Source organism: Chelonoidis abingdonii, chromosome 11, assembly GCF_003597395.2.
Source record: "Chelonoidis abingdonii isolate Lonesome George chromosome 11, CheloAbing_2.0, whole genome shotgun sequence".
Lineage (NCBI taxonomy): Eukaryota > Metazoa > Chordata > Testudines > Testudinidae > Chelonoidis > Chelonoidis abingdonii.
This window is the reverse complement of record NC_133779.1, coordinates 35,637,858-35,653,663: the sequence shown is the minus strand read 5'-3', so window position 1 is coordinate 35,653,663 and position 15,806 is coordinate 35,637,858. Positions and strand designations below refer to the sequence as shown.

Genomic DNA, 15,806 nt, shown 5'->3' with positions numbered 1-15,806 from the left:
CATTTGACATCTAAGGTGAAATGCAGGCAGGTGGCCCCCTGGGCAGAGCCCCTTTGCGTCAGTGCTCAGGCCTGCCTGTGCTCATCTCCCGGCACAATTGGGGTGGGAAGTGTGGAAAAATCAGCATTAATTTGACCCTTTGTGTAAGGGAGTAATGCATTAATTAAGCCTGAGAGATGGAGCCAGAGGTCCTGTTCAAGTGCAGAGTATTATCTCACAGCCAGGGCATCTACCTGATCTTTGAAGACTGAACCTAGAGGATCCTTCTGCCTGGTGGCTACTCACAAACCCTTCCACCCCACTCCCCTCTTCTATCTTGACCTGACTGTAGTGATCTTGTTCTAGCTGCTTCAGGAAGTCCTGTTGGGTAAAAGACTGAGCAGCAGGGCGGGAGGAGGGAGATGTGATGGAGGAAGTTGCACACATCTGCAGTTCCTCGAGTGAAAGTACTGGTGGCCCCACATTGCCGTGACAGAGAGAGATTGGAGTTGCTTGTGCTTTCTCCCGGCCTTTGGAGATCCAGGTAAGTAAGTGCCAGTCAACAACAAAGCCTTTGCGCGTTGCCAGGATTGTTCCTCTTCTGTCTTCCTTAATCCGAACAGCTTCCTCACCACTGAAAGAGCAATGGATTGCAGCACGGACCTGAGCCCTTCGAGCCCCTATTCGCAGCCTGCTGTGTTCTTTCTTATTCCTCCTACTCCTTAGACTACGTGGTAGGTGACCAGCAATGACCCAGGAGCCTAAGGCAGTTGATTGTAGTTGTATTGTGCAGTAAGTGTGCAACATATTTTTTTTTTTTTTTTTTTTTAAGTCCTGAAGCGTTTACAAACCTCTGCTACTGCAATCATCCAAGCTCATCCCTTGAATTTGTAAGACTATTCCATGCCATGAAGAGTGGCTGTTTTTTCTATGGGGGGCGGGATTGAGAGCTTGAAAGACAGCAGCTGGGAAATCAACCTACTCCAATCTGCTACTGTGGACAAATTATGTAGAGTCTCCACCTTAGTCCTTTCAGCTGCTCCTTATCTTATACTTACCTCTATATGGCTGGAGCCAGGTTCAGTGCATCTCACTGCATCTGTATCTCAGGTAGCTGCTGACAGATGTTAAATGAATTGCACCTAGCAGTGAATGGTATTGGGGGATTCGGTGTGAGTGTTGATACTCCATTAGAATGGGGCTGACCACCAGAGCTGGTTGGGAAAGGAATTCTTTCCCTGTGAAAAATTGAAAAATTATTTGTCCGTCTTTTTTTAATTTTTTCTGGGTTTTCTGCAATGTGGAAAATATTCTGGTTTTAGGGGCCAGAACATTGTTTTTAAAATCACTTTTTCCCCCAGTTTTCGGTTTTGACAAATACCAGGCAGGTGGTTCAGAAAATTTTCAGTTTAATCAAAAGCCACTTTATCCCCCCCCAAAATGTTTTGACAGAAAACGTTCTAGCATTTCCCTTGATCACTGCACAGTGTGTTGTTAGTGTCAAGTAGTGGTGCGACTGTGTGGGTCCCAGGATATTTGAGACAGTGTGTGAGGTAATGAAAGATCTCGAACGATTATAGCCCCCACCTTGTCTCTCATGTTTAGTGTCAAGATAGCTATGGAGCTTTGAAAGCCATTAGACAATGCTAAGTTAATGGGGGTTGTGTGTGTTCAGGGCTAGAAGCTATGAGCGCTTTTTCACCACTGAGCTATGGTGAAACAGTATTGCCACATTGTGTTGCTCTGTGAGGCAGAACCCGCAGCTCTGAATTATTTACAACACTGCAGTGTTTATAAGGTGGTGGCTAGAAGACCCAACAAAGTCATTGGGCGGGCAGTGGTGGCGTCCTGCAGCCCTGCTCAGGGGAGGATTCTTGTTACACAGCTGGAAAAATAAAGCACACCAGAAAATAAAATACACCCGAAAATTCTGAAGCAAGTTCAGTGAAAATCTTTCCCAGCTTCTACCCTTCAGCAAGCTCCCTTCACGCGATGGTGCCAGAAGCTATATTTAGCACTCGCCGTTTTGTTCTCCATTAACACTGTGTAGCACTGCAGCGCCTTAGAGCCTCTCTTTTCCACCCCATAGCCAGCTGCATTTTAGAGATGGAAAAGGGATTCCTTTGCAGTAGCCCTTCAACTATTTCTAGGCTGTTAGACAGGATGCCGTTGTCCAATACACGTAACATTTTGTAGAAATTCTACCTCAGCCTCGGATCTAACCTACTAACTTTACGGCTGATCTGACTTAGGCAGTTGCTTGACAGCTAACACTTGGCTTCAGACACCCCTTGCAACCTTAACTGTGGAATGACTGGCCCCGCTACACAACAGCGGGGTGGATTAGTGCCCCCTACAGTCATTTACCCCAGGGGCAAGTGTGTATCAACTCTTTCATTCATTTTACACCTGTTTTGCCTTGGGGTAAATGATTGCACAGGGGGCAGGAAAATGGAAAATCTGGTTTAGAACCTGACCAAAGTGGGTGCTAAGGAGCAGGGCCTGCTGTTTCTACCCTCCTACAGCAACACTTACATAGAAAGGAGGTCAAAACAATTTAGCAAGTGCTAGTTTCCTGAAGTGACAGATCTAGGGAATCCCTGGCCAGCCGAACTTCATATGCTCTCTGGGAAGAAATGGGAGAGGAAATCAACTTGTTCTGGTGAAGCTGACACAGGAGTAAGGGGCTCTTTGGGGATGGTCTTCCATCCACAGTCACAGCTGGATTCTAGCTGTTACAGGCTTCCCAGTGTGAGGCACCGTGCCTCAGTTTCCCCTCTGTAAAATGGGGTTTACTGATACTGCAACGAAGTCTAGAGGTCCCAGTTAGGGAGCAGGCAGGGAGCTGTATGCAGGATGGTTTTGCAGATCCTTTGGCTGGTTAAGTGCTTGGAGGGAGGAAACTCGGATCTACCTCCCCTTAACCCTAGGCATTAGACAAACCTTCCTACAGTCATCCTGAGCTGAGTCCTAGCCCTGAGCTTAGAAGCCAAGGCTCAATCCATCACACGCAGCTCAGTGTTCACCCATGCCTTGCAATAAACCTCGATGCGAAGCAACAGCTTTCTCTCTCCTTCCCCCCGGTTTCTCTGACCTTATCCATCACACATGCTATTTCTGCCTCCGATCATGCAGCTCACAAACGGCTCTACTTATCAGCGCTGTGGGAGGACGTGTGATAGTTTGCAGCAGCCACAGCCCAGGGAGGGAGGGGAAGCGCTCGACTGTTTAAAAATGTTGCAGACACATTTTCTCCTAGCAGTAATTTTCAAGCTGGTCTTTGGGCTGGGCTGGACTCTTTCTGGCCAATAGGAAAACCCAGCTTCCTAGAGATGTTTGTCCATGATGCTTCTAGGCGCTTGCTCATGAGGTTTGGAAAAATTAATTTTTTTGTCAAATCGGTATGTCAGTAATCGTAGATTTCATCACACAGGCGCAAACTGAGGAAAAAATCCCACTGCTGCTAACTGAAACTGACAGGCAATGTAGCTTGATCACTTCTCAGAGTTTGATTTAAGGCTCTTGACTTTCTGTGTAGTTTGACAGGTGATGTTGCCAACGAGTGTTTTAGCTGTTTATGAAGCTTTCACTTGTTGAATGTCAGCACTGACTTAAATAAATATTACCTGACTCCCCCCATCCCCAATTTCCTGCAACTGTGAAGATAAAAATGGTTTTAAGCATTTTTCCTCTATTATTTTGCACAACCCTGAAAACTTGCTTTTTAAGCTTTTTTAAAATCAATTTATCTGTTGAAATTTATTAAAAAAAAAAAAATACTAATTGAATTGTACCACTCGCCTCGTGACATTTGCTAGTTAGCAGCATCAAGCCTTGAGCTAAATACTTAGGGGACACACACTGAGCCCCCAACCTCTTTGTAACCAACAGGGCTGGAGGGGTAGAGGCAGGTCTCTGCCTCAAGAAGTGGAGGGAGCATCTAGCCACTGCAGCAGGGAGACTCAGGTTAGCTCAAGCTGATCTAGCATTAAGAACAGTTCGGCGGATGGCATAGCTCAGCCTAGCCCCCAGAGCTTGGATCCTAGTGGGCAGACGGTGGTTAGCCTGAACTGCTACCCACGCCAAATGTCTGCACCCGTTAGCTCAAGCTAAGTGAGCGTGAGTCCGTCTGCTTGGCCTGGGAATCATGCAGTGTAGATGTACCCTTTGAGTTCAGCCAGAGAGGCCGATTCAAGCCTAAGGTGGAGCAGAACCAAGGTCATTGCTGGAAGGTTTCACAGAAACGGCCTGGGCAGGGAGGCAGCGCCAAGGCCAAGGGGCTGTTTGTGAAAGAAGGGGCGAAGATGAGAATGATGCACCGGAGTAGCGATGTGTATTGATGAGGAGGCAGACTGTACAGAAATGAGAAGTGATGGAATGGATAAGATGGAATCTGGGCCAAAATCACTAGGGGGAAGAAAGCTACCCCTGGGCTAGTGACTGGTGCATGCTAAAGCCCCTAGGATCTGATCTGGATATGGAGAGGGAGATTCATGCTTTTAATTTAAATAAAATACTGTGGGAAATGGTGTGATCATGGGAGACTTTAACTTCTCAGATACAGAGTGAAGGACAAGTGCTACTAATAATAGAAGGGCCCAGATTTTCCTGGATGCGACAGCTTTCTTCACCAAATAGGTGCTGAACCAACAAGAGGTGGAGCCATTTACATCTGGCTTTGGTGAGCAGTGAGGCCCTCAGAGAAGAGCTGGTTGTAGGGGACAACCTTGGCTTGAGTGATCATGAGCTAATTGTTTAAATTACGTGGAAGGATAAACAAAAAGAACTCTGCAACTACGGGCCTTGATTTCACAAGGGCAAATTTTAAAAAAACAAAGGGAATTAGGTAGGGAAGCGGACTGGACTGAAGAACTCAAGGATCTGAAGGTGGAGGTGGCTCGGAATTACTTGAAATCAAAGCTGCAGAAGCTCTCTGAAGCCTGCGTCCCAAGCAAGGGGGAAATATTCGTAGGCAAGGGTTGCAGACCAAGCTGGATGCGCAGGCATCTCAAACAGGTGATTGTAGATGACCTACAAGGAATGGCAGATGGGAGGGATGAGCAAGTAAAGGTCAAAGTGTAGGAATACAGTGAGAACTGCCAAAAGCCAAGCGAAGCTGGGCCTTCCAATGGGAAGTAAAGCCAACAGTAAAAGGTTCTATAGCCATATAAGTAAAAGGAAAGAAGATGTGGGCCCACTAACCACGGAGGGGGGGTAGAGATTAAAGATAATGTAGGCATGATCCAGTCCCTAAATAAATACTTTGCCTCAGTTTTTAATAAGGGTAATGAGGAGCCTAGGGGTAGTGGCAGGGTGGCTAATGGGAATGAGGATATGGAGGTAGAAATGACCATGTCTGAGGTGGAAGTCAAACTCAGACACTGTAACGGGACTAAATCGGGGGACCCCCAGATAATCTCCATTCAAGAATATTCAAGGAACTGGCCCATGAAATTGCAAGTCCAAGAGCAAGGATTTTTAATGAATCTGTAAACTCGGGAGTTGTACCGTACGACTGGAGAATTGCTAAGGTAGTTCCTATTTTTAAGAAGGGGAGAAAAGTGATCTTGGAAACGACAGGGCTGGTAGGTTGACCTGAGTTGTATGCAAGGTCTTGGAACAAATTTTGAAAGGGATGGTAGCTGGTAAGTGAATGGTAATTGAGCTAAAATACAAGGTGGTTTTATAAAAGGTAGATTGTGCCAGACCAGTCTGATCTCCTTCTTTGACAAAGGAAATGCAGTAGATCTAATCTACCTGGATGTCAGTAAGGCATTTGATACAGTTCCACATGGGAAATTATTAGTTACATTGGAGAAGATGTGGATTAATAGGAGAAATGAAAGGTGGATAAAGAACTGGTTAAAAGGGAGACAACAACAGGCCATACTGAAAAGTGAATTGTCAGGCCGGCGGGAAGTTACTAGTGGAGTTATTCCTTGGGGACTGGTTTTGGGACCAAACTTATTTAACATTTTTATTACTGACTTTGGCACAAAAAGAGGTAGTGTGCTAATAAAATTTGCGGATGACAAAGCTGGGAGGTATTGCCAGGATGGAGGAGGACCGGAATATCGTACAAGATGATCTGGATGACCTTGTAAACAGGGGTAACAGAAATGATATTTGATTATATTTAGTTGTGCAAGGTTATGCATTTAGGGACTAACAATGAGGATTTTTGCTATAAGCTGGGGTCGTATCAGTTGGAAGTCACAGAGGAGGAGAAAGACCTGGGGGTATTGGCTGATCCCAGGATGCTTATGAGCTGTCAATGTGCTGCAGCTGTGAAAAAGGCTAATGCAGTCCTAGGATGCATCAGTCGAGGTATTTCCAGTACAGATAGGGAGGTGTCAGTACCATTATACAAGGCATTGGTGAGAACTCATCTGGAGTAATGTGTACAATTCTGGTCTCCCATATTTAAGAAAGATGAATTTGAACTAGAACAGGTGCAGAGAAGGGCTACTAGGTTGATCTGAGGAATGGAAACTGACCTTATGAGAGAAGACTCAAAGAGCTTGGATTGTTTGGCCTAACCAAACAAAGGCTGAGGGGAGATGTGACTACTCTCTCCAAATACATCAAGGGATAAATACCAGGGAGGGAGAGGAGTTATTTAAGTTAAGCACCCATGTGGACATAAGAACAAATGAATAGAAACCGGCCATCAACAAGTTTAGGGTTGAAATTAAACAGTTTCTAACCATCAGAGGAGTGAAGTTCTGGAGTAGCCTCCCAAGGGGAGCACTGGGAGCAAAACCCTAACTGACTTGAAAAGTCAGTAGCTGATCTGTGACTGCTAGCAGCAAAAATCTCCAGTGGCCGGTGATGGGACACTAGATGGGGAGAGCTCTGAGTTACTCCAGAGAATTCTTTCCCTGGTGTTTGGCTGGTGGGTCTTTCCCACATGCTCAGGGTCTAACTGATCACCATATTTGGGGTCAGGAAGGAACTTTTCCCCAGGTCAGATTGGCAGAGACCCTGGGGTTGTTTTTTTTTTGCCTTCCTCTGCAGCATGGGGCACGGGTCACTTGCAGGTTTAAACTAGTGTCAGTGATGGATTCTCTCTAACTTGAAGTCTTTAAACCATGATTTGAGGACTTCAGTAACTAGGGTGACCAGACAGCAACTGTGAAAAACCGGGACAGGGGGTGAGGGGTAATAGGAGCCTATATAAGCAAAAGACCCAAAAATCGGGACTGTCCATATCAAATCGGGACATCTGGTCACTCTATCAGTAACGCAGACCGAGGTTAGAGGCTCTATTTCAGGAGTTGGTGGGTGAGGTTCTGTGGCCTGCAATGGACAGGTCAGAGTAGAGAATCATGATGGTCCCTTCTGACCTCAAAGTCTATGAGGGCAGTTAGGAAAGAGTGGGGAGGGGGGTGAATCTCCCTGTGAGTGGGGAAAGAGGGTCCCAGAGGTTCCTACCTGCTCCCAGCCTGTTCAAACCCCTTTGGGTCTCAGCCTCTGCTCCCCAGCAGCTGCTCCAATTTCTCCAGGTCCCTACCCCCAGCTGTTTACATGGGAGCCGAGCCCCCAGGATGTGTCCATTGCTGGTGTGCTCACCCTCTGCCCCAACTGCTTCCACCACCTCTGGGCTGCAGCAGCCCTGCCTGGCTGGTGCCTCACTTTGGGTCAGTCCTATCTCCTGTTGATCTCAGGCATTAGGAAGGTGCTCATCGGTGGGCTGACTTGGTGCTGCAGTGTTCTGGCAAAGGGGGTTAGCCTGGGGGAGAACTGCCAGACTGGGTCAGACCCCTGGGCCAGCCGGTCCAGTCTCCCAGCTCTGACCATGGCCAGCATCAGACATTTCAAGGGAAGGTGCAAAAAACTCCACTGGAGGCCGATGTGCACTAATCTGCCCCACCCTGACAATTTCACCCTCATCCCTAATACAGAGCAGTTTGAGCCTTGAAGCCTGAGCGTTTCTCTGCCTTCCGCTTCTGGTGAGCATTAACTAGAGCCCCTGGTTACGCACAGAGATGGCCAAGCCCTCTTTGAACCTTGCTAAATTCTTGGCTGCAAAATGGTGTGGGGCATACGGTGTACAGCATGTTGCAATAGCCCCACGCTGCTGGCAGGGAGGAAGCCGCACGCTGAGTCATTTCCAAGCGGCAAAGGTTGGGTTTTTGTCCTCATGCAGAGATGCTGCTGGCTGACACATCCGTTAGGTTGATCAGAGTTATGATCTGATCGGGGAGAGCCCTGAAGAAAGCCAAGGCACGAATGCAGTCCCCAGCCCAGGGAACCTACGGTGCAAAGGGCACACTGACCGTGTGGGTGGCACCAATGCTATATAGGCACACAGGGCCCGGGAAGCAGAGCCGGAAAGCCAGATCTTCAGATTGCTGCTGTGTTTTATTTTCTAAATCTGTTGAATACAGTGGGAGGAAGGAGGAGAGGGGCCAGTGTGTAACCAGTGACCTTGCAGCTGGTAGTGGGGAAGGGCTCAGCTGATAGCTCTGAGCCTGGATTTGTGTAGGCAACACAGGGCTCAGCAAGACCAGCTGACAGCCCCAGGCCAGACCTGGAGCTCGGGCTCCGTCCTCGGCCTCCCAGCTGAGACTGAGGATGAAGAAATCACGGGCAATGGCTAATCTTTAAGGTGTAACCAGCCAGCAGCTAGGAACTGGACTGAGAGCCACCCACTGATTCCTAGTAGCCACTCAGCATCTGTTCAGGGGATGGCACATTTCAGCCCTGGGCTGGCTTGGAGCTGCCAGGCAGAGCGGCGTCTTTTACATGAATTTCCTAAGTCTCTGTGTTTGGAGGTTTCCCCATCAAGTTGCTATCAAGGGTGGGGAGGGGACGTCATAGCTGGAGTTACAATTGGGAACTGACAGCAAGCTGCGCTTCTTGGCTCCTGTCCCCCTTCATGCCCCAGCTCAGTGAGATGCCAAGAGCAGGCAGGATTAAACTCTAACAGGTGTGTTTTAACCCACTCAGCTGGAGAGAGATGCAGCTGCCAAGGCTGGTGGGGTCCCTTATGATCCTGCTGGGTGTGTCCAGGGCACTGGATCTTGCCCTGGAGGAAGGCTGGCGAGGGTGGAAGACCTTCCATGCTAAGGAGTATCCTGAAGTAAGTACTGTGGCCCCAGTGGCTTGGCCACTGTGACCATCCCGTCGGCTGTCCCCCAGCTTGCTCCGTCTCCTTTGCTCCCTGGGAGCAGGATTTCCTCGCTTGGCTGCATTTGAACCAAACCGGGTGGCTAGAGCCCAAGCTTCGAGGACTTGGGGATAGGGGAGAGGGAAGCAGCAAGTGCTCCTCGCAATCCAGCGTGTCCAGCCCCAGCTGCCTGAGAGCGAGCAGCACCCACCAGGTCATGCGAAGCGACCGGGGCATGGCCAGACTCGACTTCCTGCAGAGTCGTGGTGGCTTGGCCGGGAGGTTGTAGGACCTGGATGCCAGTTGCCCCTGTAGGAGAGCTCTTGCTTCCTTCCTCACTGGGGTCTGATGGGGGATGGGGTAAGCCTCAGTGGCTGTAGGGATTTGGCTGCTCCTCCACCCTCAGGGCTCCCCCAGCTCCTGTGGGGTTTCAGCCCTCTTAGGCTGGATTTTGGCACATCTGCTCCCAGCTGGAAACAGGGATATTTGGGGGTTAATGGAGCTGGGAGAAGGAGGGGTAGTGTTAAGGGGGGCACTATAGAGCCAGGCCTGGGAGAGGAGGGGACATGTGCTCTGTCCCCATACTTCAGCCCCTGCAAGCAGCTGTGGTGCATAGAGAATCAGGCAGGAAAGTTACCAGCTCTCAAAGGTTTGAGGCAAAATCTTTGCTGCTTTCTCTTACCCTTGCTGCTCCACCCACCCCAGCCCCGCGGCCTGTGCTCACCGGCTGCACAGAGCCTGCCCAGGCGAGCTGAGCTCCTGGCCAGCCTGTGGGTGCCCGGATTCCCGGGCGTCGCCCCCCTAAATGGAACTCAGGCCAGGCTGGAACCAGCAATGGCTCCCATCACTGCCTCCCCGCTAGACGTTTGCTTACAGGGCGCGGGGGCCATGACCAAGCATAACCAAGCTGTCGCTCCATCCCCTGGCAGGAGGCGGAAGCTTTCCGCAGGGCGGTCTGGGAGAAGAACCTGCGGCGGATCGAGCGCCACAACCTGGAGGAGTCTCTGGGGAAGCACAGCTACCGCCTGGAAATGAACCACTTTGGGGACCTGGTAACCTGTCCCCTGGCGCGGATCCTAGCACTCTTGCGGGGCGAGGCACCCATAGGACCAAACCTGAAGCCGCCTTCTTGGTTTCTCCCCCTGCCTTACGTGACTCCCCACTTCTCGCTGGGCCCGGCAGATCCCAGCTCCCAGCCCACTCGTGACTCTGCTCCCTTTGCCCCATCCACCTCCATACCCACTGCTGCCCCCACTCATGTCAGGGCCCCGCTGTTTTATAACTTTCTCTCCTTCGGCCACCTGCCTCTTCATTGGCCTCCTAGCTGCTGTTGGTGCAAAAGCCTCCTCCTATGCAGCTCCCCAGCTTCCCCCTCTCTCAGCATCATCAGCTGTCTGATCTGTCGGTATCCTCAGGGGTTGGGTGCCGGGGCAGGGCTGAGAATGCAGCTCCTCTGTTGGCCAGGAGTTCTCTGTCACATGCTCTCCGGATTTAAAAAAATTTCCTTCCCCTCCAGACGGACGAAGAATTTAACCAGCTTCTGAATGGTTTCCTAGCCGAGCGACACGGCGGGAAGGTGCCTCTCTTTCAGGAATCGGCTGCTTGGGAGACTCCCAAGGAGGTGGACTGGCGCGCAAAGGGCTACGTCACCCCTGTGAAAAACCAGGTGGGTGCCCGGAGCAGAGAACTAGCTCCCTGCTTGGGACCTAGCCCCTCAGCCAGCCATGGAAACCTCCCAGTCCTGGAGCTCCCTGTCACTGGCCCCCAGAGCCTGGGACAAGGCAACCCTCAGGTGGGCCTGGCTGCCTGTCAGAACGACATCGCTGCCTGTGATTTCCTGGCTGATAGATGAGGGGCCCTTGGCGGCCTCTCTGGAAGGTGTGCTCAGGCTGGGGCCCTAGAGGACGGCCTGGCAGGTGGGGTGGCAGTGGCTAACCCGCATGGAATTGGTAGGCCCTTGACCTGTCCTGCTTTTCATGAAGCCCCCTGGAAAGGGCCTTTGCCCCCCTGGGGCCCTGCCTCCCCAAGAGTCTTTGCCTGGAGCTTGAGCCTGATCCAGACCCTGCTGTGCGCTGGGGCTCAGACTCCCTCCTGCCACTTTCCAGCAAGCAAGAGCTTGTAGGACCCTGACGATTATCTAAGCCGACCGCCTGCATCACACAGCTCAGAAGCTCCCGGTTGAGCATGAACAGTGGTTCTCAACCCACGGCCCAACCAGCACATGGCCGCGGCCCATGGGACATCCTCCGGGCCATACGGGTAAATAGGTTGAGAATGTCTGAGCTGCAACATATCCCCCACCTACCTGCCTTGCTTTCTGCAGGGCCACTGCGGGTCCTGCTGGGCTTTCAGTGCCACGGGAGCCCTGGAGGGCTTGGTCTTCAAGAAGACGGGCAAACTGGTGTCGCTGAGCGAGCAGAACCTCATGGACTGCTCGAGGAGGCTGGGGAACAACGGGTGCCATGGGGGCTTCATCACTCGGGCCTTCCAGTACGTGCGGGACAACAAGGGCATCAACTCGGAGCTCAACTACCCCTACTTGGAGAGGGTAACGTAGGAAAGCGTGGCCTCTGGGGGCGGCCGGCCGCTTCTCCAGGGAGTGGTGCCCGAGCTCCTGTTCCATCTCCTTTCTCTGCAGGACGAATTCAGCTGCCATTACAACCCCCAGGACAATGCTGCCAACTGCACCTCTCTCATGCAGATCCAGCCGGGCAACGAGACCGCTCTGGAGCAGGCGGTGGCCACTGTTGGCCCTGTCTCCATTGCCGTGGATGCCAGCACCTTCCACTTCCACTTCTACAAGTCAGGTACCAAATGTCCCAGAGAGTCTATGGCCAGAAGAGATCACTGGGATAATCTAACCCAGTGGTTTTCCACCTTTTCTCATTTGCGGACCCCATACCTCTTGAATGGAGGGGGGATCCCTTTGGAAATCGTAGGCATTGTCGGCAGACTTCCAGGAGCCACCGGCCACAGGTTGGAAGCTACTGATCTAGTCTGCAGCGGGCAGGAGGTGCTGTGGAGAGGGGGAGGTTCTGATAGGGGGGCTGCCGGTGGGTGCTCAGCACCCACCATTTTCCCCCCGTGGGTGCTCCAGCCCCTAGCACCCACAGAGTCAGTGCCTCTGCTTCAGCAGATTTTTTAGGAAACCTTGATTTAAAAATTGTCCCAATGGTTAATTACCCTAGCTGTGAAAAGCCTGTCTGTTATTTCCAGTCTGAATTTGTTTAGCTTCAACTTCCAGCCATTAGATCACATTACACCTTTGTCTGCTAGACCAAAGAGCCCCTTCTCAAATCTTTATTCCCCCCAGAGGTACTTAGAGACTGATAAGTCACCCCTTAGCCTTCACTTGAAGCTAGATAGAGTCGAGCTCCTTGCTTGAGTCAACCACTGTGGGGTGTGTTTTCCGAGTGACACAGTTATGCCAGCCTAACCCCCTAGCCTTCTCCCGTAAACAGAGATACCGCTTCTCAGGGAGGTGGAGTACCCACCCTGACAAGAGAAACTCTCCCATTGACATAGGAAGCGTCTTCGCTAAGCGCTATGCTGGCACAGCCGGAGACAAGCCCAGAATCTTCTACCGTTGTGATGGCTCTGCTCTGAGCCCTCTTCAATTTATCAACGTCCTTCTGTGCAGACCAGAACGGGGCACGGGATTCCAGCACTTTGGCTCAGGGCTTTTTCACTGAACTGTCCAGGCTCCCATCCGGAATTACTGGGTCTGTCACTTAGTTTCATCTCAGCTCCCAGGAGGCACTTTATTACCTCCTTCCACAGCTGGGCCTGCTATCTGACAGCCTGCAGGGACACAGCAGGGCAGCTCCGTGTGGCTTCAATCCAATGCCCTGGGGGAGTTCTTCCTTCCGGTCCGCTGGGACCTCCCTCCAGGGTCTGCTTCTGTTCCGACAGGGAGAGACCCCAACAGCTCATCTCACTCCGCCTTTGCTCTCCCCAGGAGTCTTCAACGACAGTCAGTGCAGCCACACAGTGAATCACGCGATGCTGGCCGTGGGCTACGGCACATCCCAGGAGAACGGGAAGAGTGTCGCCTACTGGCTTCTCAAGAACAGGTGAGGGGTAGGAGCCAGGCGAGAGAGCTCTCCCTGATACACACTCACCTCTGCCACCTTCTGGCAGCATCCAAAGCTGCCTCCGACCCATGCCCTCTGTGAAAATGCACCCCCCCTTCCTCCCCAGCCCCCAACTGTATGCGTACACACATTGAGGGGGTTCCAAAGAGGATGGATCTAGACTCTTTTCAGTGGTGGCGGATGAGAGAACAAGGAGCAATGGCCACAAGTTGCAGTGGAGGAGGTTTAGTTTGGAGATTACGAAACACTATTTCACTAGGAGGTTGGTGAAGCACTGGAATGGGTTACCTAGGGAGGGACTAGCCTGCCTTAGCCGGGAGCACTGCCGATGGGACTCTTAATGGCCCGGTCGGCGGTGCTGACCACAGCCCCCGCCACTCAGTGCCCGCAGTTTGAAAACCACTGGCCTAGCATATTGGGACAACTTTTCTTTCTCCTTACAATGTTCAAATGTCCTTCAGTTCCCCCAGAGATTCTCTCATGCTCTCTTCACTTTATCTTCCCTCAGTTGGTCTGAGCAATGGGGTGAAAAAGGTTACATCCGGCTGGTGAGAGGAGCCGACAATCATTGTGGTGTGGCCAATCAAGCAAGCTATCCCGTCTTGTAGCCAGCGCTGGGTTTTCCTCCTGCCCTGGGCCTGCATGGCAGAAAGCCTCACATACTGGATGGGGTTTTTTTTCTTCCCAGTGACTTGATCTTTGTCTTCAGCATGGAGATTCTTTTTGCTCCTGGCCGTGATTTCTGGGCTGTTTCTTAGCTGCGACTTACATAGGTTTAGAGGCGATTAAAAGTTGTGCAGCAAATTGCTCTTGCAAGTCTGGGTAAGTCCTGTTCTGGTCACGCCGCAGCATCGTTGAATGAGGCTTAGTGTCCTGTCTAATGTATTCATAAAATAAAGAATGTTTTCCTCTCAGTGTGAAAACCAGTCTCCTTGTGGGTTTGAAAGATGATTAAAGATGCTTCTCTGTAGGAGCTTTCTATGCACCTTACAAATTCCCTTAGCGGTTAGATCTCATTTTCCTCTTTAGCTAAAGCCCATGGAAACTGTGCCAAACCGGCTGCCAACAAAACCACCAAGATGATGATGGGAAGGTGGAGAAGTGCCTGTAACCTGAGTCTGTATTATCTAAGCACTGCCTATATGCAGGCACGAGCTAAGACTCCAGAGCTTACTGGCCTGAAGATACGTATTTATATAACAACCAAACAGGAACAACAAGGCAAGAAGCCATATAAATAGCTCCCATTACATTTGCTCCCGAGGCCCTCTGTATTCAGCTATGATGATGCCAGGGAGAACGAAAGTGATCAGAACCCCATTAAATTCTCAATACAATTTTTCATTTTATTTTTGGGGGGAATTTTGGGTTTCATTTTCTCCAGCCAGAGGAGGGTTGGGTCCTGGCCCCAGTGGAGTAGGAAGCTGGAGTGTGGGTGGGGTTTGCAATGCAAACCCACCCCATACTCTTTGGCCCAGTGCGCCAGCTTGCAACGCTACTCACTCAGATTTGGCCCAGCCATCTCCCCCCATCATGACAGAGGGGGAGCTGGGCCAATCCCATGTGCCACTGCCACCTCGTGCACTAGGCCTACAGGTGGTAGCTGCCACTGCAGGGGAGTTTTTATTTTGTTTTACACCTTGTTTTTCATTTTATTTGGTATTTGCAAAAAAACAAACAAAACAGGACCTGTTAAAATGACCATTACACAAGAATCTTTGAGTAAAGCAAAAGCAGAGTACTGCCCACTGGTTAGAACTGGGAAGCAGGAGAACAGAGCACTATTCTCATCTCTGTGACACCTTGGGGCTGGTCCTGTCCCCTTTCTGTGCCTCAGTTTCCCCATCCACAGCAGGTGGGTGATAATACCGATCAAATGCCCTGCCATGGTGTTTGTAAAGCCCTTAGAGCTCCACTGGAGAAAGGGGATAGCAGCTTCACCTATTGTTGCAGTGAGGCCTCATGTGCTTGGATCCCCTTCCCATCAATCCTGCCCTTCTGGGCTGTATTCCTTGCTTGTTACCGAGGCAGCAGGTGGCTGTGGGCGAGGGGTAAAGCTCTCAGCTGAACACTAGAGTCTGGGAGGGAGGCACCCTGGGGAGGCCCGTGCCAGGAATGCCAGAGAAGCCAGCAAGACTGATGCTTCATGCCTGAGACTGTTCAAATCTGTCAATGGCCCAGCCCAAAAGAGTGACCCGTAAGTCACCCTTGGCCCTCAGGCAGCGAACACCTGCCCATGCCAACAGCAGACATCCACCTGTCTCTTCGCCAGGCGTCCAAGAGCCATGCAATCCGAGCAGCATCGGCATGCGTGAAGGGCGGCGGGGAGTCCAGAATTCTGCTCAATGAGCCTTGTTATTGCTGTCGCTGCTCTGGCCTATTCTCGGGATGCTGCGCCGAAGCTGCCCTGTGCCTTGGAAGCCTGGTTTGACAATTTGCTTTGCAGCATACAACACTCAACCCAGCTCACGTCCTTCTTGCTAAGCCTCCTGAGATTTATGAGAGAATTAGCAGCTCCTTCAGCTTTATTTGCCCCTCGCTCTATGAAATCGCAAGCTGGACCTATGGTATAAATCAAGCATTTCACAGCCAGCTTCAGGAACAGTTAGATTGATTTCTGC

General features: G+C 51.0%; 1 protein-coding gene across 1 annotated transcript; it reads left to right on the top strand.

Moving 5' to 3' along the window:
* The first annotated feature begins 74 nt into the window (after positions 1-74).
* Positions 75-14,108, top strand: LOC116821634 (procathepsin L-like). Its single transcript, XM_032775025.2, has 8 exons — positions 75-523; positions 8,932-9,064; positions 10,021-10,143; positions 10,608-10,757; positions 11,415-11,639; positions 11,730-11,898; positions 13,050-13,164; positions 13,694-14,108. Exons 2-8 carry the CDS (start codon positions 8,942-8,944, stop codon positions 13,791-13,793), a joined length of 1,005 nt encoding a protein of 334 aa, XP_032630916.1. The 5' UTR covers positions 75-523; positions 8,932-8,941; the 3' UTR covers positions 13,794-14,108.
* Positions 14,109-15,806: the final 1,698 nt, after the last annotated feature.

Excerpts from the sequence above, each read along its gene's own strand:
- LOC116821634 (XM_032775025.2), top strand. The coding sequence starts at position 8,942 with ATGCAGCTGCCAAGGCTGGTGGGGTCCCTTATGATCCTGCTGGGTGTG. Across the intron at positions 9,065-10,020 it reads ATGCTAAGGAGTATCCTGAA|GAGGCGGAAGCTTTCCGCAG; the intron begins GTAAGTACTGTG and ends ATCCCCTGGCAG. Across the intron at positions 11,640-11,729 it reads ACTACCCCTACTTGGAGAGG|GACGAATTCAGCTGCCATTA; the intron begins GTAACGTAGGAA and ends CTTTCTCTGCAG.